At 36.1% G+C, this 24,680-nt stretch overlaps 1 protein-coding gene across 2 annotated transcripts in view; it reads right to left on the reverse strand.

Annotated features, from left to right (window-relative positions):
- Nucleotides 1-24,680, reverse strand: part of LOC124366358 (integrin alpha-PS2) — a 312,546-nt gene that overhangs the window by 84,955 nt on the left and 202,911 nt on the right. For both annotated transcript variants that reach the window (XM_046822855.1, XM_046822853.1), the window contains exon 6: nucleotides 8,079-8,140. In XM_046822855.1, the coding sequence (XP_046678811.1) occupies nucleotides 8,079-8,140 (62 nt within the window). The remainder of the gene's footprint in view (nucleotides 1-8,078; nucleotides 8,141-24,680) is intronic.

Genomic DNA, 24,680 nt, shown 5'->3' on the forward strand with positions numbered 1-24,680 from the left:
AAATATTTGATTATGTTAGGTTAGTTTTTATTTTATTACTATTAGGCTAGAGCGTAGGCTACGATTATAAAAATTGAATACCATACATATGTTAAAATAATAAATTTTTAAAATTTGAATATTAAAATACTACATTTTACTTGAGAAGTATTGTAATACTTTTAATCCCGAGCAAGGATTGATACAAATATTTTCACAAAGTATGTAAACTTGTAAGAAGATTACTTTATGTTATCTCTGCCAAAAACAATGTATTGAATCAAATCAAATCAAATCAAAATCATTTATTTCTCATTGACATTAACATGTATCGAGAATTGTCAATATGTATAAAATAACTAAATACTAAAAATATTCTTATTAAAGTTTTGAATGTCTAGGTATTGTATAATTTATATAGTAATGACGGAATTTCACAGATTGCCGGTAACATACTATATGCCGATAAAAGTTGTTTTTTTATTATTCTCTCGGCGATTTTAGACTTCAAAGAATGTAAAATGTGAAATTTAAAATGCAAAATTATCTTTTAAAATTGTCATTTCCGTTGACACAACGCACCAGTTCATTTCCGTTGACACAACGCACCAGTTTATTTCCGTTGACACAACGCACCAGTTAATTTCCGTTGACACAACGCACCAGTTCATCTCCATCGACACAACGCACCAGTTCATTTCCGTTGACACAACGCACCAGTTTATTTCCGTTGACACAACGCACCAGTTAATTTCCGTTGACACAACGCACCAGTTCATCTCCATCGACACAACGCACCAGTTTATTTCCGTTGACACAACGCACCAGTTTATTTCCGTTGACACAACGCACCAGTTTATTTCCGTTGACACAACGCACCAGTTCATCTCCATCGACACAACGCACCAGTTCATTTCCGTTGACACAACGCACCAGTTTATTTCCGTTGACACAACGCACCAGTTTATTTCCGTTGACACAACGCACCAGTTCATTTCCGTTGACACAGCGCACCAGTTTATTTCCGTTGACACAACGCACCAGTTCATTTCCGTTGACACAACGCACCAGTTTATTTCCGTTGACACAACGCACCAGTTCATTTCCGTTGACATAACGCACCAGTTTATTTCCGTTGACACAACGCACCAGTTCATTTCCGTTGACACAGCGCACCAGTTTATTTCCGTTGACACAACGCACCAGTTCATTTCCGTTGACACAACGCACCAGTTTATTTCCGTTGACACAACGCACCAGTTCATTTCCGTTGACACAACGCACCAGTTCATTTCCGTTGACACAACGCACCGATTGAGAATTATCGATAGCGAATTCACCACCAACTTGTCCTGGAGCAGTAGAAATGAAGACAGTGACGGTGTTATAGGGTTTAAAGTGGAACACAAATTTCTTGTAACATTGTCTCCGTGTTTCTCATGTTAGAATTAAACGGCCGACGTTTTTTCCATAGCCTTTCTGGTGGGTGGGGAGTGGAGGGGAGTTGTCCACTGTGGCAACCTAACGCGGCATTGTGTGCAAAGAGATCAGAGCCGCATCCTTCCCTAGGCATTACATTGTTTATCGCACATTTTCACATAATGCCGCACTGTTCGTGGTTCACAGGCCACACATTTGCCTACAGAACCGCGTGCGTGTAAGAGACAGAGCATCTGTCCTGTAGGAGATACTCGGGAAGAAAATGCATTTGTTGGTTACAGAATAAACGGTCAGTCCTTTCAGTGTGTGTGATAAGTTCAATAGGAACACCGAATTTAAGTTTTAGTCCAATAAATCATTCGGTTGTACTTCAGGTAACTTATGACTAGTAAAAGTCACTTATGTGACGTATGGTTTACAATAGAAGAAACCATATAAAGGAAGGAAGTATTAAAAACGTAGAGTTGGCGTGGTTTGTTTTTTTTATAAGTAAAGTAAAGTAAAGATGTCTTATTTTACCAGGCAAAGTTAGGGCTAAGAAGCCCCCTTTAACATTCACTAACTCTAAGTGCATGTTTTAGAGTTAGTGAAGTTGACACACAACATGGTGGTTGTGATTTCTGACATAGGCGTGTCACAACGCTCTGGTACGATTTGTTTATTTTACCCTAGTTTGTAATTATGTGTTAGGTTAGTTATTTACCTAAAGAAGAGATCAGATTGCAGTGTTACTGATTTTTTTTGTTGCACTTAACGATGGCAAATCTCCGGAAAAATCCTGATTCCTTCACACCGTATTCGGTTCTTTTTTTATTCTGCCATACTAGGCCAGAGTCTTGATGTGATCTCTCATGAAGATCCGGAAACATCAATAATTAGCAATTAATTCATACTAGCAATTAATTAAGCAGGCACGGAGTCCATATTGACAAAGGTACGCAACTATCTTGTCCTGTCCAGCGATTATGGGTTTTCTTCCAGTATCTCCGAAGGATCTCCAACAAGCCGGCGCATGCGCACTACTCTTGTTGGCTAGTTCTATTGCAATAATTACTATATAGAGTACCTCCGACTTAGGGCCGCCGGCAAGGAACGGTTCGCAAGCAGCAATAAATCACACCTCGTCTGTAGTGCCCTGGGCGCATTGTGCGCAGTCTGGACTGCGCATGGGACTGCCTGCTCTTATTCTAATGCCTACTGTAATTTACGCCGCAGCTCACGAGGGGGAACAGTGTGGCGTACCCCAGGGCTCCGTACTCGCGCCGCTTCTGTTCCTCCGCTCTTGTTTCACTTTATCACGGCCGTGTTGCCATTAGGTAAACGAGGTCGTATAATTTCACTCGCCAGTGTCCATTACTTTCCATAACACAACTATTAGTTTGCTCCTGGTAACGATGACGCGTTCCAGTCCGTTTATGTCGCGTCGGGAATATTTATCGGGGCGGGTGATTACCGTGACGTGTCATTCGAGGTTGTAATGGAACTTGACACGTTTTTCTCCGTATCCACTTACAGGTATATCAGCACCTGCAAGTTTTATAAATACATTATCAAAAACTGATATTGAGCCCATTTGAGGAATTTACCGACCTACAACTCAAACATTCATGGTATCCTAAATCAATTACAGTATTCTTTAATATGTATTTTATAATTAAGATGTTTGTAAGACTATTACTCAAATTAAAATACAATAAAAAGTCTACTATTGAATACACTGACACTAGTTATGAATTACTGTATTTCATATTGTACAAAATGTATCTAGCTTTAATTTGATTGGATTCATCTCTTTTATTGTAAGCCCCAGTCTATGTGAATTCCGATTTGAACATTGTATGCAATGGTTGTATTGACATTCAGTCAATATTCGTAGTGGTTAGTCCTAAATTTCCAACTATACATTTATATAGTTTTAAAAACATTTCTCAACTAAAGAAATCTGCTTAAATTACACTCCAGATCTTTTGAAACTGCTTTGCTAAAACATTTCCTACTTGGAAATGTTAAACTCGGAGCATTCACAGCACGTTTCTATTGTTAACTTTGTTAACAACATAATATTTGCAGGATGCAGGAAAATTACATGCGCCGAATGGCATTAATTTCTCTGTTTTGTCTATTTACGTGGTACGTACATTATTCCAAAGACTATCCAGACTATATCAGCTATGAAGAAAATCCGTTGTTGAGAAAACTCTGATGAAGTATTTTATGGTTAAAATGTAACATTTGCAATGAGCTGGATTTTATTTGCAGAAACTAGTGCATTAAAATGAAAAACTAAAACTGATACATTATATTTAGCAATATCAACAGCAGACCATTATCCAAGTGGAACAATCCACAAAGCATTCAACGCTGATGCCAAGCACTATGAATTATGCGCAATGCCTTTGTTGCTCCGAAGGTAGACAACTGTCCAGAAAAAGTGACAAAACTTTGCTCTTCCTTAACAGTACAATCACAAGTAAGACAAGTAGCCTAACCTTCGCCTTCCCCTCATGGGAGATTGGTGTGGATCTGGTTACCTCACAGCGAGTTCAGGGTGAGTTAGAGAATCAGCTGACTTGTTGAATACCGACTAGGATCCTCCCAAAAAGCAAAATTAGTCCAACAAACGGGATAAAATATCCATCAGAGCTACAGAGGCTGCATGGAATCTGATAAACCGTTCAACTCCTCAACTTGATTACTGGAGTTATTATCCCGGTTTTTTTAAAAGGGTCAAGTAACGTCAAATTTGTGCAGAGTTGGAGTCCACCAGGACACATCTTTCTTTGGGTCCGATTTTACAAACTGAACAGGATTGTGAATTTCATCGTGAATTTAATTATAAGAATATAGTAAAGGTTCAGAAATACGTAAAAACAATATGTACTTTATTTGAACTTCTAATACAAACTCTGGGGGTTAAATTGATTCGTTTCTTTGTTTAAAGTTAGCTTTTTTGCAATGGAGCGATTACTAAGGTGCTAGGATTACCTGGAAGAAAGTGTTAATGGTAAAGTATCAAATTTGTACGGGGGAACATTTAAGGTTTTTAAGGGATTTATATAACTCATATCTAACAAACCCTGTTCAAATTTAGTTAACATTTCAAAACATCAAAAATAGGATACAAGATTTCGGACATTTGCCCTCGTTATGGTTACAAAAGGTATAGCCAACGTTTCGAGGATTGGATCTATCCTCATCGTCAGGTGGGGGAGGTATTAGTACATACAAAAATAAAGAACATAAAGAAGAAAAGAAGGGAAGATAAGGGTTCCCTGCTGGGAGTCTAGTCCAGGCGTTGTCACTGCAGAGAATGCAAGTCCCGAGCACAAGTCACGAGTACGAGAAACACAATCACACATCATAACGATGGCAAATCTCCGATATCCTGTTATCCTGTCAAACCTTCCATCGTCAACAACAAACTTCACACAAAGAATCAAAAATATGCTTCCTTTTTAATGTTTAAATGATGGATGACATGACTTTTTAATTTTGTGAGATTAAAATGTATTATTAAATAGTATCGCTGTAATGCAGCATGATGATGCTCATAAAAATCCCGTAACTAACTAGAAAAAAATCACAATTAATGAGTTTTTTATAGGAACCTAGAGATGAACATTTTAAAATGTTTCTGTAATTTTAATATCTGGTGTGGACATTTAGCTAGCGAACAGAAGGGCAGTGACCTCATTTCTCCAAAGTAATGAGTGAGGTCATGGTATTTGGACGATCTCATTACTGCCTAAGTGCGAACTCATAATGGGATCGTAAACTCATGAACGTGTAATTGCTGTCAAGGGTGCATTGATATCAGACCCCCGCTGTGCAGCTCCGCACCCTGCTGCTATGTCCTCCATTAATCACTCGCTTTACTACCGATACCGATTTCACAGATCGACTATTAAACCGATTACTGCATGTCGATTGGTGGTTCCCGGCCTAGTACCTCCACAGCCACCGCCGCGTCCGTCGGCTCCAAGTCACTCATCCTGCCGTGTTTATGCAAATGAGGTCTATATTCTTTTAGATATCTGTGTAGTCGTAAAATTGATTTGTTATTACAGGTTCTTAAATGTTCGCATGGCTAATAATGACATACTACTGTAGTTAACAATTACTTAACAAGCTTGGTACGTATTAGCCTAATGCTATTTAAATATCTATGAATAATATTAGTACCAATCATTTCATGTTGTACAATCGGTTTCCGTTTGGAATAACCCTTACAAACTTTGGTCATATCCTAAGGTATCTTTTCTGAGTACAAGAAAAATTAAAAAGGTTTTGATTATTCCGTGGGAAATGGTAGGCATTTGAAACAGAATTTAGGAGCTTCTTATAATCAGGCTCAAAGAAAAACAAGGATATACATTTATAATCTTTAAAAATCATCCATCTTCACTAGTCGCATATTAAATCCTCGTCCAATTATTTAGCCGTATTTTCCTGTAACATTAGTATAATCAGCATGTTTATAAATTTAAAATAAAAATGGAACAAGTAGGTAGCCTTGAGGAACTCCACATTCATCAAGTTGCCAAGATTTAATGAAAAGGCTTAATTATAACCAACTAAAATAAAAATAGGGGTATATGTGCAGGACTAATTTATGCTACTTGCATTAAAGCTATGAACCATTTGCATTTATAAAGACTTGTAAAAGCGTCGAACCGACTATAAAGAGCAGTTTTTGTATTAATAGACTACATTTCACAGAAATACTAACTGGTAATATAATACTTATAATTCAGTCACGAAACTAATTTGTAATAAAGATAGGTAAGCTTTTACAACAGTGGAACAAAACTTTCTAAAGCACAAGCTGAATTCAATGTGTACGAGACATGTTTTACTTATTCTGTATAACTATTATAGGTTGGTTATATTTTCAACCCAAATAAACTGTTATTACTTATCTACTTCTAACCAGGTGTACCGTTACTGCAAACGTCATTATTAATATATATTTTGTAATAATAGATATTGTAATTTTATTAATGATACATTGTCGTTTGGAAAAACAATGCTTAAGATATTAAAAATGCCTTAGGCTTGTATTTCTTTAAAACAAATAAAGTTTAAAGATAGAGCCAGAGTAAGAGAATTACGAGCATAGTAAGTTATGCAACAAGTACGATCCTAAAAATCTCAAACAATATTAATATGGGGTTTATAAATTAACACCTGAAAACGAGAGTAGTTACCAACTTTCGAAACGTTGTGTATGTAATTTGAAACACGTGAATCATGTTATTCGTCGTCAATAACATACATCAAACCATATTATGTTAATAGAGACACTGCAGATAAAAATTATACGCCCATAAAAATTATCTAAAGTCATATCGCAATATGAATACGAAATTGTTGGATTTTATCTAAAAATGAAGACATTTCTATTCAATCTCACATCTAGAGTCTACTGGCGCACCATCTAGCGGACGGAGTAAGCGATCAACCAAGCATTATCTATGCGGCAACCTTTGCACTTTTTGTCCTGCGTCCATAACCTACCCGTATAGAGCGCTGGTATTTGCATAGCTCGGGGCTGCGCGTACACTGCGCCTGCGCACACGCTCTACTCACACACTAGGCATGCGCATAAACACCCCACTCTATAAACATGTCCGGTCATCAATGCCGGTTTGTTTACGCTGCAGCTGTTTTGTATTGGGCTGTTTCCAGGTGGATGGGCACTAACTCGCGGTCTAACAGCTAAGTGTTTACTTGTTTTATGGCAATCGATATATTGCACGAGAAGAACGCAATGTTACGATTCCAGAGGCAGTCATTTCACCCTCTTAACCGTGTTCTATTAAAGCAACATTGGCCGATCTAGAGGAACACTAAGGCTTAGTATGTTCTGCTTGATGGAAGTCACCAGGTTTTAGTATAAAAGACGTTTTTCATTCTTCCGCAGTTTTAATTTATTTTAAAGGCGATATCGTCAGTTATTGTTTACAGAAAAACATATGTATAAAATAGAAACAAAACATACGATAGAATATGTTTTGTACATATGTGCACTAGATTGTAAATAATAATTTGATATTGTTTATTTACATTATTCATGAAATCACACGCTCTTTTAGAATCACTATCGCAAAACAAAGTATGGTATGGATGGTTCTTGTTTAACAGAACTCGTGCAGCCTTGAAATTAAAACTCTGTCACAAAAGCATGGCAATGAATCTGAAGTAATCCAACAACTTGGAAGTTGAATTTTCTAGAATGGTTTGAGAATATGCTGTATTGGAATTGACACATTTCTGTTTCGCGTAACATTCGTTCGAGCCCTTCGGAGTGTTATTTTGATGAAGGGGTCAAATTTGGCATTAAATTTAGATCAGACCCTCATAGTCAGAACCTCTCAAATAATCGAACTTTCGATTTAAACGTGCACTCTGCCACTTAACCTCTAATGACTTCGTAGAATTAAAAGTCCTTCATTTTTCATCAGCCTTGTGAACTCTATGATTTTCCACTTGCAACTAAATTTACTTCAACTATTGCAATGATCCACTCAAAGCCTGCAACTCTCAAGTCGGTGGTAACTGGTAATGCCATCGTGGAACGATGTAGCACAAGAGTTATGTGTAGTAAAAGTGCATGCTTACCTAAAATGGTAGCTCATATAGTGAGTGAGAGGACGTACCTTAGAGATGGAGGCGCCCAGGCCAGCCTGGCAGGAGCCTTGGCGGTGATATCCCCAGTTACCTGCAGACAAAAAACCTTAACTGTTATAGCAATCCTTTCTAGTCAGCATAGCACAATAATATCGATTATATGAAGCAAGCCTTCGCCCGCATATTAACCGCGAAATTCGATTCTTGTCTGCCCTCGCTGTTACATGATAGCGGCTTTGAGCTTGAACACGCAAGAAATTTTGTAAGGGATGTGCAGTAATCTATTCATGCAAGAAGGCATAATCGATTTTGGCCATTGTACCTGCTAGGGAATTATGCAAATCTATTCACTCGTGGAAGGCATACTTGATTTTGGTCATTTTATCTTCAGTGAAATTACGCAATCTATTTACGCAAGAGAAAAATCATTGATTTTGGTCATTGTACTTTCAAGGGAATTACGCAATCTATCCAGGCGAGAAAGAAAATTGATTTTTGTCATTGCACCTTCAAGGGAATTGCGCATTCTATTCACGCGAAGAAAGTATAATTGCATGTGGGTCATTCTAACTCCAAATAAATTACACAATCTACACAGGCAAGGAAAAAATTTATTTTGGTCATTGTACCTTCAAGAGAATTATGCAATCTATTCACTTTTGGAAGGCATACTTGATTTTGGTCATTTTACCTTCAGTAGAATTACGCAATCTGTTTTAAAAAAGAAGACATCATTCTTTTTGTCATTGTGTCTTCAGGGGAATTACGCATTACATTCACGCAAGGAAAGCTGGAATAATTTGTTCTGTCAGTCCACAAAACCCCCGATAACAGACTGACCTACAGAAATGAAATTGTGCATGGCCCTTCAATTCTACAAAAAAAAAGATCGAGTTCAATGACGATGGATGTCTCTTCAGAATGACCATCATTCGATCCATAGTGAAACCTATTACGCGACACGTGGACTGACCTACTATACAGGGTGAATATAAAGTCAGGACTTTATATTCACCCCCCCCTCTACTTTTTTCCATAGGTAATATAAGGAGATATCCTTTGGGTAGTGGTGCAATATGGAAATGAAGTTTCATTTTATGATTTTGAAAATTTTTTTGTCCCCCAAAAATACGAAATTTTGGGGGCAACCCAAAAATTTCAAATGTAAACCCCTATCAAGTGACCCCTCATTTTAAAGAGCATGAAAATACTGAATTAGTGGTGAAAACCAGAGATTGCTATCTCTTTCCTAATCCGAAATAATAGCCATTATTACCAGAACAATTTTAATAACTCACCACGTCACGAAGTCAAATCAAATGTTCAAACTGAAGGCCTCATACTATTTGGCAGTGAGACAAGCGTAGAGTGAACGCCTCTCTGACGTTTTGGAAAGTCTGAGGTGGTATTTGGTTGCAAGAATCAATAATCCTGTTTCCTAAATCTTCGAGGTTTGCTACTGGTGTTTTGTAAATTATGGATTTTATGTGACCCCATAGAAAAAAGTCCATGGGTGTAAGGTCCGGAGACCGTGCAAGCCATTCTATTACACCACGCCTACCACTGACCACGTAGCTGAGTTCCCAGGAAATGTCGTACAGCACGATGATAATGTGGTGGGGCACCATCTTGCTGGAAATGAACGATTTCTTCTTCAAATTCATGTTGATTCTCCTTAATAACAGTATTTATTGCAGGAAAAATTTATTCTTTTAACATTTCCAAATACAGTTGACCATTGAGATTCCTATTAATAAAAAATGGTCCTATAATGTGATTCCCAAAAATCCCGGCCCAAACATCAACTTTTTCTGGGTACTGGGTGCGAGATTCACGGAAAACATGGGGATTTTCTGTGTCCCAGTACCTGCAGTTGTGTTTGTTCACATCTCCATTGACGAAAAAACTGCATTCATCACTAAACACAGCGTTTCGAACAAACAATGGATGAGCAGAAATTAGTGCTTCCATTTCTTCACAAAATTGTTGACGACGGTCTGGATCGTCTTCGTTTCACTCATGGATAAGCTTAATTTTATAAGCGTGATATTTTTTTTTTTCAGTAACTTTACTACAGACATTTGGGAAACATCACAAAGATTTGCTACTAATCTGGTGGACTGCTGCGGATCTTCAACAAATTGTGCAACAATTTCAAACTGTTTGTCACCGCCTAAAGGAGGCCGACCTGAGCGTGGGGCATCTTTAATGGAACCAAATTCTCAGAACTTATTTATCAAAGTTCTTAAGTATTTCCTTGTCACAGGTCTATCAGGATGTGCCAAATTAAAAACCACCTTTCTGCCTCATGATAAGTTTCATTCGAAGCCCCGAAAGTAAATATCATTTCTACTTTATCTTCGTGACTACGTGCCATGTTTACTCGTAATCAGTATTAATTAGATAATATTATTTAAAACTTACAATGCGAAAGTGCATATAAATAAATTATTGTAATAACACTAAAACACATAAAAACTTCTCAAAATACTTCACGGAACAGTAGCCACACAATACCACTGGATAATAATGATCTACTAAGATAATAACTACTGTCAAAGTATGACCTGTTCTCACAAAATTGAAACAAGGAATGGACTAGTTTGTACTAACTGTACTTCGAACCGGGAAAGCCCAGTCACTCATTGACAATAAACTTCTTATCAGGTTACTTTCTAATATTGGATTCTTCGTCCATTCCATGCCTCACTCATTGAGAACACAAACAACCAATAAACCTGTTTCCATGCAGACGGAAACTGTACCCAAACAAAATAAATTTAGGTGTAAATATTTAATTACAATTTTTATTGGCTATGTTGTTGGAAAAGAGATAGCGATCTCTGGTTTTCACCACTATTTAAGTTTTTTCATGCTCTTTAAAATGAGGGGTCACTTGATGGGGTATTACATTTGAAATTTTTGGGTTGCCCCCAAAATTTCGCATTTTTGGGGGACAAAAAAATTTCAAAATCATAAAATGAAACTTCCTTTCCATATTGCACCACTACCCAAAGGATATCTCCTTATATTACCTATAGAAAAAAGTAGAGGGGGGGGTCCTGACTTTATATTCACGCTGTATAATACAGCTATAAAGTGAAATATAGTTCTGGGTACCCACTTCGGAAACAAAGGTAACATAATGTAACCATATTGTTGAAACCATAATCAATCTAGTCTTAAGTCAAATACCTGCCTTCACGATACTGTAATTTAGATGTACCTTGTTCACATATTTATACGTTACAGTCCACTGCAAAAAATCGTTAGAATGTTGAGTATTTTAATTAGTTGTACCTAAAGAAATAACAACAGTACAGACAATTATTTGCCATCGATCTTTGTTACTAACAAAAACCTGTGTTACAAGGATCTAAATACGAAAACAGTATTATAGATGGCAATTAAACCGGCTATCATTTCAAACCATTAACGTAACACCAACAATAACTGTTACACAGAGTGTTATATATTTACTGTATCTAATCGAGGTGAATCGTTCAAGGTATTTCACGCCTCTCATTCCAGAAGACGTTTAACTACAATATTTTTTTACATACTGTAAACTCTATTTCATGAAGGAAACAGGATCGTTCCGGACATTTGCCATCGTTCAGTGAAACAAGAAATCACTGAACGATGGCAAATGTCCGGAAAGATCCTGTTTCCTTCACAATCCTTCCATCGTCAAAAATAACCTCCAAACAAAGACTCTATTTCATGGTTAAATAACGAAAGATATAAATGGTATGTGGCAGGAGATTTTCAAAATTTAAACTACGCACAAATTCCAACGACTTCAATTATGTCTTGAGAACTGTTTTTACTCAAAATAATCCTCAGTATTTTAAGAATGTAACAACAGTAATCTTTTTCAAGGTTTCTCTAATTTTTGTCCTAAACCAATTCAATAGGTCTTTTCGGGATGTTCCCGAAATTACGAAAAATATTCTATAAAATCTAAACTGCGATAAAGGTTTTTAGCTATGGGTTATAAATAAGTTTGTTTGTTATGACTTGAGCGCGGTGATGTTTGCTTTGGCCAACCGCAAATGATAAGCGTTATCGCTTTTATTATCTATCTGATACACTTAATCAGTAGAACTAAACACAATGCAGCCGTCTTCTATCCGGTTACTTGTAGATAAACAAGCAGTCTTTCTTTAAATGTTGTTTTCTCGCAGTTATGCAGTCTTTCTTTTCGTAACGATCACGTGTTTATTTTAGCCTTAGATAAACTTAATAATAATAATAAATACAATAAATAATATTGTTGTAAACAATTACAAAACTGTATTGCAAACGTAATTTCATAATAATGAGTAAAAATAGATAAACTAATTCTATCATAATTTATAGTAGGTAACTGCAGGTGGTTGGTCGACGAATGCAGACCTATTGTGACTTGTATTGTATAGTTCAGTTTTAGTAATTAGTGTTGTGTTTTGTTCTTATTAAAGTGCACGTTTTAGAGTGAAGTTGACAAATAACACGGTGGTTGTGATTCCTGACTTATGCGTGTCACAACGCTCTGGTATAATTTGTTTATTTTAATCTAGATTGTAATTATGTATTAGATTAGTTACCTACATGAAAAAGAGATCAGGTTTCAGATCTCGAACGTAGTGTTGCTGATTTTCTTTTGCTTCACTGAACAATGGCAAATGTTCCAGAAAATCCGGTTTCTTTTGTGTTTCAAGTAGAAGGAGAAATAAAATAATTATAGAATACATATTTTCATCCACGAGAGATTATTACTCTTGGGCTGTAGTTAGAAAGGCCCAAGCTACACGTTATTACATAGATGACTGTTTATATGGACGATCTATTAACTAAAGGTATGCACACATTACATAATATGATCCTAGTTACATCTTACAATCAAGATTGCATAAACAATACTTCGTGAATTCGGAGACATTCCGGAAAGAGATCCGATTCATTTTTTACTAAAAATATGAGTTTCTCGAGACCAATTAGTTTTTATTACTGAAGAAATTTATTTCACCGATTTCACAATCTAGATTGTACGGAACATTTTTAATAAATGCGGGGACATCATGGAAAGAGATCCAGTTCATTTTTTACTTATAAAATGAGTTTCTGGAGACCAATTAGTTTTCATTACTTAAGAAATTTCATTCACCGACTTCACAATATAGATTGTACAGAACATTATTAGTTAATGAGGAGAGACATTCCGGGAAATACCCAATTAATTTTTTACTTATCAAATGAGTTTCTCGAGACCAATTAGTTTTTATTACTGGAGCAATTTCTTTCACCAACATCACAATCTAGATTGAAAACAAAATTAACAATTTTAGTGATAATATTTCATTTCTCGTTAATATGGGGATATTTCGGAAAGAGTGATTAATTGTTTTTACTAATAAATCGATTCTCTAAAAATTGATTAGTTTTCAATATTGGAGGTCAAATTGAACTTTTTGGGAGTGCAAACATTTTAGGTTCACCGTCCGTGGCCCGTGACAATCTTTGATGTTCACATCCAGAAGGCCGAGTATTTCCTCACCACGAGCATGTTCTCCAGTTTCCAGGCCCAACAGCCAGCCACGGGGGCTGACGAGTTTATGAGCCTCAGCTGGAGTTCTTCGCCAAATGTCTTCACGACCTCTGTCCCCTTACATGCCGCCGGTTCCTGGTTGTTTCGGCGAAGATATTTATAAGGCACTCTAAAACCGCTGCCTGCCCGTGTCATTCGCCTTTCTCCCCAAAAGAAGTGAAATCACCGCCATATGCCTGCTTGGCATGGAAGGACAATGACCTCTAAACAATAATAATACGTTGATATTTTGAAGATGGAGCTTGTATTAGCTACTTAACTTAATTACGCCTCAACACATAAACCAATATTTAAAACTTGTATTTTTGTGAGGCCTTTCGATAGCAAGGCTATCTTCGTCAGACACATCACAAAAGTAAATACAAAAATTAAATTTGATTTTTAATATCAGTTAGAAACATATCCGATTTTAATATTTGTCATGTGTGGCGTTGTGTGTAAATAAAATTAAATCATTACTTAAATTATACTATATACATTATACATTTTTTTGTACCTTCGTGAAAGTAATATTGAATTTTGTATTGGTCCATCTTCTTGCTTAATTAAATCTTCTGTGTTAGTTTGATTTATGTAATATGACTCTCATGCATTTAAATATCTAGGTGTGTTAACGTGTTTTAATAGTTTTAGGTTTGCCTTTGATATAGTGAGTCCAGTATTTATACAATGGTTTGCGACAGCCGATTTTTCTTTTCTGTTAAATTTAATGTGGGAGCGATGTTCTTTATATCTTGTATGAAGTTTTCTTCTTGTCTGGCTAAGGTATTGTTTGTTGCACTCATCACATTTTATTTGGTATATGCCTGATTGATAGTTTCTTCATCATCTTTTGGATTTTTCAATTTATTCTTCAAGTTACTTGTTGTTTTATAAGTGACATTTTTGTTTGTATGTTTTTTAAGCGTTTATGTACATCTTTTGGTAGATTTGTCCATTTAGTGCTAATCCAATTTGTGTTTGTGTTTTTAACACATAAAAGTGTTGCCTTTGTCTTTTTGTCATGTTTCTTTTTAGCTTTTTAAACATATATTCGACTAAATCGGTTTTATATCCATAAAAAAAAAAAAAAAAACAATAATGAGTCATCACCAATTTTAAGATTTGCAACAAAAATCAATTATAATCACATTCAATAATACGTCAAACCTCAACTATTTGACACTTATAACGTTTTTTATTGATACGAAATAACCGGATTCAGCGGATTATCCGAAAACCAGACAGGACGTAGCGAACGAGTTATCGCTCTGATAAGCGGATTGTCATATTACCTTTTGACCCTATTATAAATAGAGTTCTACCTCGGGTCAAGAGTGACGTATTCACCAATTTTTAAATCTCTAGAAAGTTTCTACCAAGAGTTTACGTCATGACACGATTTTAAAAAGCGTAATAAACACAGTGTGTCACACTTTTAATTGCTTGTAACTACTTTATTATTAATTACAGGTCTTTGAAATAGGGGTTACTAGTTTCCTCTCCATTAGTTGAGTTACTTATTGCTGTCATCTAGTAACGTTTGGCTAACGTTTTTACGAAATAGCCACCATGCAAATTAAAGCTCAGTGTATTTTGTGGATAAGAAAGTTGAAATCTGTGATTTCAGTTTTTCAAAATAAACTGTTTTAGAATAAGGTCATTGAGATTCCGTTATGCCGCTACAAATTGTATTCCAACTGGACAAGTATGTTTCATTATTTCTAATGAATGCAAGGCCATTAAAAACATTTTAGTGCACAAAACCATTTTGGTTCCTAAATTAGTTTGTTATATAATTTGTAACGAGGGGTTCTGGCTAATAGATCTTACAGTTTTTTGTATCAATATGATTTATCTTCATTAGTTTACCCAATTCTAAAATCTGTCTGTACAGATTAAATAAATTCTTTTTAGTCTTCTTACGATATGATCTTAATTCAAGGTATCGTCATAAACAAATTACTCTTAAATATACTGACTATTTTACGTGATTTACAAAAAGTAAACAGTATCAAACAATCTTTATCAATATTTGCAATCCCTATTAAAATACATAAAACATTACTTTATACTCATATAACCTTTAAAGGGACAGATTTAATGACCTTCGAGTGATGTACAGGCAATGCACTAAATTTCTTTTTCGAGCTTGATTATTTAAGTCTTTGTTCCGAATTTTGAGACGTTCACGTGATTCGAGTTTCAGTAAGTTCAACAATTACTTGGATAAGTAGCGCATCATTATGAAATTTAATTTAGTTCCTGTAAAAACACTAAAAATACGGTGGCACAACGGAACCTCATAAGATAGTGGACCTTGTTCACGTCGTGTAAACATTTGTAAATAAACTTGGTCCCAGCACTGAGCCTTGTGGTACTCCTCGCAACACATGTCTCTCCTCACGTCAATTTGTTGAGCACAACGACAACTTGACGACCGGGTATGAGGGGTGAGGGGAGGGGAGGGGGAGTGACACGAGCAGGGGACAAATTATGACTTCCTACCGACGATGACAATAAAATAGACGCCGTAAGCTAACATTAGTGCGGGGGAGATATTTCGAGCCCCGCCTGGTGGCATTCATCCTCGGAGGCTCGTAGTCGCACAGGGAGCCGCCTACGGACTCATATCTACACCTTTCTTACAGTCAAGCAACTATCGTCCAATTTCCATCTTCCCAGTTCTTAGCAAAATTTTTGAAAAAGCTTTCCTCAATCATTTTGGATTGATAACTTTACCCTGTCTCTATGTTCTCGACGTCGTTCTATACTGTCGACTCAAATGCGAGTTGGTCCAAGGCAGTGACGTCCACCAATACGAGACAAGAGGCAGGGACAACTTTCGGATTGTACAACACAGAACGACGATATTTTAACACTTGCCATCCCAAATCGATCCCAAACTGATAAACAAGCTGCCTGAAGGAATTAAACATCTCAGTAATTCTAAGCGATTCAAAGCTCGATTAAAACACCTCCTGGTGTCAAGGGCGCTTTACTCCGTTGAAGAGTTCATGTTGAGTTGCTAGGATGAAAATTATTGAAAACTGTTGAAAACAAGGATAAAATAAAAACCCATTTCTGTTATACAATTGAATAGCTGTAACTGCAATAGAATTAATGCAAATGTATATTAATGAATGTACATGACGCACACATGGAATCTTTTAACTGTTCACGAAATACAGATCATTATTATTATTAGTCAATGATTTCCGTACACTAAGTAGAAGTACAACATTACTATCAACGGTTCGGTTGATAGCTGGACCTCAGAAGAAGAATTTCATGTAGAAACGTATTTTCTGATTCAGTACAATGGCATTCCCTGCTTTGTACATCTATGAAACCATTGTGTTTTCTAAATTCAAAAGCAAAAATACATTAACAGATAGTGAAATGCGTGAGCACTAGAGCTGGCGTTGATTTACGTCAGACTCATCGTTCAGCTTTAGCTGGCAATTTACCGCACAATGCTGGAGCGAGGTTCTCTTGTTTGCCCCTAAATATAAAAAACGAACCCATAGAAACAAGATTTAAAAGTCAGCTTAAAGAGTTCTTGATTAAGGGGGAGTTTTATTCGGTTGGGGAGTTCTTTGACGCTAGCTTAGAGTTTTGGCGTTTTCTTGTTGCTGTCTGGATTCTTTTGTTGCTTTATTTCAACCTGTGTTAACTGATCTGTACCTTTGATTTTATATTTCAATTAAGATGTTTTTAAGTTTAAGTTTAGTTTTAGTACAATATTGTTGTATGTAAAATAGATTAATTTACAGATATTTGTACAATTGACTTTGTCATACACAATTATGTGTCAGTACGACAGTAAAGAAAAGTAAAATCAACAAATAGGAGAATCTTTTTTAAATAAAACCTTCTTTGAATTCAAAATTTACGCTATGTTTTACGGAAGATACAGCTTTGAATCTTGACACTAATAACACAAGATTAATATTTGTGGAATAAAGTTTACAAATAAAAAGTTAAGATTTTTTAAATGTTCTATTTAGTCTAATTAACGATTTCATAATGTTTGTAGATAACGTGTCTTCTTTGCCATAGAGAAATAACGTTATGTAATCTTATATCTCGTGACGTAGTTGAGTTGGATGGATAGACTTTTTACATTGATGTGGGTTCTTTTAGGTTATAAGTACACATGGTGTACTACGAGTATATTTTATATTGACTCGTATTATAAACAGTTATATATTACCATCAATGTGTTTTTGACAATATCGTTGCACTATTCTTGATTAAATATTAATCTTTATTCTGTGGTAAGTATATTAGGTATTAATCTCATCCCCGGATTTGCTACTTAGGACCACAAAACTCATCTCCAAAAAATCATAAAAAACAATATACAAATAACAAATATTCGTAAAACAACAATCCAACTTGTATGAAATACAGTAGTTAAATGTTTCACTTTACATTAGTACCTACTATTTCATTTATTAAAATTATGATTTACTGCATTAACTGGTGCGGTGTGGTCTATATCGCATATCTATATTCGCTAATGCTCAGCCAATACGAACGAAAGAAGAAGTTAAGAAATTTTGTGTAACAGGCATTACGAAAGGTATTAATGATTTCACAATTTCATACAAAGGTCTGCAAGGCTGAAAGGTTCCGGAAAAGGTCAGGAAGACACAATTTCAAGAATACATCTGATGTTTTATTAGTAGACGCGTGGGCGAATGTGCCAACTCTAAGCATCTGTCGCAGTGCCGATAAGAGATAAGATATGAGAGTGTGTTGACCGTCAAGGACGTCACGGTTACAGCGGCACACAGAGATCTTTCTCTTGTTGGCCGCTTAGCCAAATGATCCATCCATATGAACTTGCTGCGACGATAGTAGTGTCAGTGACCTGTACCACTTAAACATTCACCGTTTGTAGTTGTAATGTGTCATGAACATTGCTTATTGGATGGGCTTTAGTGAAGGGTTGGGGGGTTTATCACTGTAAGGGTAATTACTGTCCGCACGATATCTCAAATACGAACTAATATATGGGCTTGAAATTTAGTATGAATCTTAATTTTTATATAGGCAACATCGGGTTTGATGATGGTGCATGTTGCTAAGTAAACACTGGCTGGCCGTTAGTGTATCCAAGAGTCTTGAATCTTGGTACATAGTTTTTTCTTGGCCGAAGGAAGAACTTTATAGATTTTTTTGGTCAAAAGATCGAAATTAAAATGCTAACATTTTTACATTGGTCAAATGGGTAATTATGATGGTAACGAGAAATTAGTAGAATAAATAAATTTGTAAACAGACGGTGCAATAATTTTTTAACACGTGACACAGTAAAACGTATAGCCTAAGGAAACAGGATTTTTCCGGACATTTTCCATCGTTAAGTGAAACCAAAAAAATCAATAAAACTACGTTTCGAGATCTGCAATCTGATCTCTTCTTCAGGTAAATAACTAACCTACACATAATTACAAATTAGGTTAAAATAAACAAATTAAACCAGAGCGGTGTGACACGCATAAGTTAGGAATCACAACCACCATGTTGTGTGTCAATTTCACTGACTCTAAAACATGCACCATAAAAATACTAAACACAACACTAATTATTAAAACTGAACTACAGAATACATGTCACAATACGTCTGCATTCGTTGACCAACCACATACGTCTGAAAGTAAACTTCAAACAAAGAATGTAACCTAACACTCCAAAATATATCTATAGAAAGATTTCATTTGTAGACTTCAAAATTTGAGTGAAATCTCATTTCTGCATTGTCAAGAATCAGTTCTAAGATGGTGAAAGTCCATCCAATTATTAAGTAGGTTGCCATAATTTCCCTTGTATGGCAATGTAAAAAGTCTGCCGGGAATGTAAAAAGTTCTTTTCCGTCTGCCTCCTCAATCTTGAGAATGGAAAGAGCTATAGAATTGAAATTTTTCCTGCAACCTCATCGAAATTTGTTACGCCACACGTGATGTGGATTAATTGGGCAACCTTGACAAGAATTCCCGGGGTTAAATCTTGCGAGAGCCCCTAGTTTTAAGCAATACTGGAGTATGACCCTGTCTTATTTGTTATTTTCTCAGAAAGGGTCGTTGAGTCAACGATTAGTAATGTAAAAGACATATCACTGTAGTAATAGATATTGGAACAAAGTCATCGACCCCAGTCGCCCCTTCGGACTGCTTTCGTCGGCTGTCCTCGGCCGGATCAGCTGACCACGGGAGCGTACAAGAGATCAGCTGTTGAGGCACTACAGATCCTATCGCCACAAAAGAATGCCGGTAGGTCCGGCCAGAATGGGACAAAAAAAGCTGTCGAAAATAACCGGTGGCGGAAAATATCAACTTCAACACGTTTTTTGTGCCGCAGCCCATATCGGATTACGACTTCGACAAGAAGAAGAAACAGCTGATGAGTTCCGACCGTTTTATATTTATAACTGTACATCCTCCGGGATATGATTTTTTTCAGGTAACACGTTTGTGATTGGAATTTCTAACATTCCTCAACTGTCGAACTCTACTTCTGGCATTGCTGGAGATAATAATAGTATTAATTGGGACAAAAGATCGAGCTGAATTATTCGCTTCATAGAGATGTTACGATTAGTACAAACTATTCCGTGCAATTCATTCACTTCGCTATCGCTTAGCTATTCAGTCTCTTACTATTCAACATACCTATCAACTTGAAATGTTGCATGAAGCTTAATTTATATATAAGCAACATCAATAAAGGTGCATAGCACCCCATGTGATTTGGCTGAGCGTTAGCGTTTCTTTAAATTGGTCTTATGGGTAACATGATGGCAACGCGACAACCAAAAAATAAATAAATTTGTAAGCAAACTGAGTGGATCATATCACAATATGACAATCATATGATCATATGATAATATAACTTGTGAAATACAGTAGTAACACATGCTTTGCATGCATCCTCAGCGAAGCCTTTTTTTTATTGTGAGCCTTATTCATTGTAAATCCAAAAGTACAAAATTGATTTGTATTGTGTATGTGTAGTGAGTGAAAGAACTGCGAGTAAATTTAGGCAACAAAAGCGTATCCGATGTGAAATTTTTACCTCGCAAAAAATGTACAGCTACATGTTTTGAAATACGCTAAAATGAACGATTATTATAGTTTATTAAATGTTATTAAATTTCCAACCGCCTAGGTTATATATTTATTTGTTATTGCTCGTCAATTTGTATTGCTTGTTATTTCATTGTTTTTGGGTGTTGCAAGCAAATAACTTTGCAAAAGAATTTGCTTGAAAATGTGTTAAAGTTGTACTCTTTGAAAGTCATATATATATATATATATATATATATATATATATATATATATATATATATTGTTTACACTACTTGTTGCACACTTGGATTATTTATACATAGACTATTTATTTATTTGGTTTGGGAATGTAAGATTCTATTGTTTACCACTTCAGTATTTATTACTTAATATTGTAAGAACTATTTATTTTTATTGTTATAATTATTTATGCGCTATCTATTTATTTATTGATTGTAGTCTCTTAGAATTTTAATGTATTAGTTATTAAGTTTCAAATTATATTGCTTGTTTCTCCTACAGTATATGTTTATTTATTATTGCTTGTAAATTTGTAATGCTTGTAATTACATTGTTTTTGTACGTATTAGGCCTACTTACTGTTAATGCTGCTTTATTCTAAGTAATATCATAATAATCTGGCGGTACACTATTTATTGGTATAAACTGCTTTTTACTGTTTTGTAAATTTAGTTTAAGTGAAGACAATCTTATAGGAATATGAATTGGACAAGGAACATTAAAGATAACGGTAATTATGATTCAACTGAACTCCCGCATGCGCCGCTTGAGGTGCATATATATATAAAGTAAAAGTAAAGTAAAGATGTCTTATTTTAACAGCGAAGTTAGGGCTCAGAAGCCCTTTCTAATACTTAATCTGGGGACCAACCGCTTAAAGGTGACTTCCGAACCACCACCAATGGCCGGGCAGGCGGGCTGCTTGCAAGGACAGGATCGCCCAGCGGTCACTTGGATAAGTAGCAGCCACGCTCGACGTTGTTTGATCCGGTTATCTTGCGATAACCGTTGTACCCGCTACACTGCGTCATTGGCAATATATGTATTTTGAGAAAATAAAGAAGACTGAACTTGAACTTGAAAATGAAATGGAATATTTTTTCACGAATAGTCTTGCCAAATTATCATAACTGTTTTAGTGGTTACCGCAATGCTTTTGTATAGGATTCCGGACTGTACGGTAAGGATAAAATACTAAACGATCTGACAGATTCCAAGATGATCTCTGGCCACGAGAGTAGAGTTGTTCGTGTAATCCCCATAAGTAAATTAAGAACCATCCTCACGCCTTGTACAAAAACAACTCGGATTGTACCGCTTTTTTATGGAGCTTTCTTCTAGTCCTGAACAAAAAAGTAGAAGGGTGCATGGAAGCCCTTATCGGCCTCTGATGACCGCGACAGGCCTTTGTATGGCATGCTGCTATCTCGGTGTCGCGAGGTGAATACCAACAGAATAGAATATATCTGTGGGCAAGCCGACTGAAAGATGGGCAGATGGCTGAATGGGCTCTTGAATACCAAAGTCTCCCAACTGAGTTAAGGAGGTTAGTGAACTAAATCATCTCACCTCTAACTCAGGGTTTTCGACAGCAGTAAATCGTGTTTCATGTAGTTTAGATAACACAGAATACTTGCTATGGATATTGGCTTTGCGTTAGCAAAGCCTGTGACTCAAGGGTTTGGAAAATCATCATTTCTGCCTGTCTTTTCTGTTTTCCACTGGATATTCAAGAACGAATTGATCATAAGATTTGGAATGTTCCTTGAAATGTAACGATTTCAAGTTTGAATTTTAGTTTCCAAGACAAACAACCAAATTCGGACCAATCGTGTACAGGTGCAGAAGATGGTCATCATTACAAGATCAACTGTACCTGCTGACGAATTGTTGAGATTCTGAGCGAAGTTCTAAGACCAACCCAAAAGTAGACCAACCCGACCATAGGCATATAAAGTTTCATGTAAAATCTAAAATTCAAACTTGAAATCGTCCTCGAGATGTAATTAATCTGCATAGACGCTCAGCCAAATCGCGAAGGGGGACATGGCCATCATTAAACATGACGTTGCATATGTAAAGTGACATTTCAAGGAACATTCCAAATCTTATGATCAATTCGTTCTTGGATATCCAGTGGAAAACAGAAAAGACAGGCAGAAATGATGATTTTCCAAACCCTTGAGTCACAGGCTTTGCTAACGCAAAGCCAATATCCATAGCAAGTATTCTGTGTTATCTAAACTACATGAAACACTTGCGCATGTGCGTGTGAAGGCGGCCATTACGAGACCTGCTATACGGTCGCTATATAACCACAATTAGCAACAACATCGCTTCTAGGGTAATTCATCGCTATTGCTGCCCCGCTTCGCCACAGTAATGGGATAGCAGGAACTGCCCGGGGCCAGCAAGGTATTTACAATCGGGCAAAACTTTTAGTCGCACTTGCAAAATGATTACGACCTTTTTATTGAGCCTATTACCTTTTCCCTGACAACAGCCTGTTTTTTAATGGGCGTTTTGCAGTAATTTCTTGTAATTATAATAAACGATGTTCTTGTGTTGACAAATTGAAGAAAATAATTATGGGTGGTAAAGTGTACGAAGCCATTTACAGGGTTGAAAAGGAACTGTGCAAAATTGATGTTAATTTATAAAACAATTGAAGCCTGCATAAAACAAATGTTACACTTCAGTGTTTCAATGTAATTCTGACAGCAAATTTAATATGAACTAAAAAAGAAGTTGTAATGCATAGGAGGCTATCGAGCGGAGTTTAAAACACAAAACACGTCTTCTGGCTTTGTGGTAACCGTTTGATAACAGGTTTTTATCCGTCAACCAATCAACCGAGACAAAACATAACCTTATCAAAAAACATACCCTTGCTACTGTTGCAACAGTCAGCTGTTTAAGCAGAGGTACCAACTGTTCAGTTTTCCACACTTCTTCAGTGTCGCCTTGATATTTGCAAAGGTAACTATGCTACGCATACAGCACATCCTACGCATAATAATAAACTGTAACATCCACGTGGGTTAACTCTTCACTATATCCTTTGAATATGTGAGAATAATAAACTCATGTAAATCAGTGAACATGTATGGTGGGTAAAATTATGACTTGTGAGTGGAATACTATGACTACAGGTATACAGTGCATTGAAAGTAAAACTACGTTTCGTGACTAATAACTCCTGCCTTCTTCAGGCGTCAAATCATGAGGTTGTGTCAGTGGCATATAAATGTTTATATTCTATATATTAAATCCTTTATGTTTTTATTTAATTGTAACATTTACAATTAAATCATTGTTATTTTGTAGCTGTGTTGTATCATAATTTTTTACTTGAAAAACTCCTTACTTGATATTAGACGTCAGTTACAAATTTATTCTTTTAGCCTCTTTTTTAATGTGTGTTTTTCACAATGCGTCTAAATGGGTTACCTTTTAGATGAACAACGTTTTTGTTTCTAACATTGACTTTGATTTGTTTACTAACCTCTGTTTGAATTCTTTATTTTCTTGACGGACATTAGTGTCTCAATTGTTTACTTTTTACATTTTTAACCTAATAATTTACGATTCCAGAAAAAGAGGAGATACACCAGTTCTCGAAATGTCGTGTTTCTCATAACCATAACCATGACCGATGTCCGTAATTCTGTTTTCTTCTCAAATCATCATTCTTCAGTAATGAATTTTACCCGAAATTTTTATCCCTCAGGATTCAAGAATAAAAAATTGTATTTTTCCAAATTTAAGATTAAAAAATTATTATCCTTGGTTGGATTTTTCATTACTAGGGAATTTAAGAAGTATTCACTGTGAAAGCCTGTCTCAACACCCGATTTTGACAGCTTTCCCTTGGCTTCGGTGTCCGCCAGCGAACACTTGTCGCAGCGCAGCAGGGTTCCCGGGAAACGTCCTGTCCACACCCCGTTACCCTAACATGTGTAGGC

Source organism: Homalodisca vitripennis, chromosome 7, assembly GCF_021130785.1.
Source record: "Homalodisca vitripennis isolate AUS2020 chromosome 7, UT_GWSS_2.1, whole genome shotgun sequence".
In the NCBI taxonomy this organism is placed as follows: Eukaryota; Metazoa; Arthropoda; class Insecta; order Hemiptera; family Cicadellidae; genus Homalodisca; species Homalodisca vitripennis.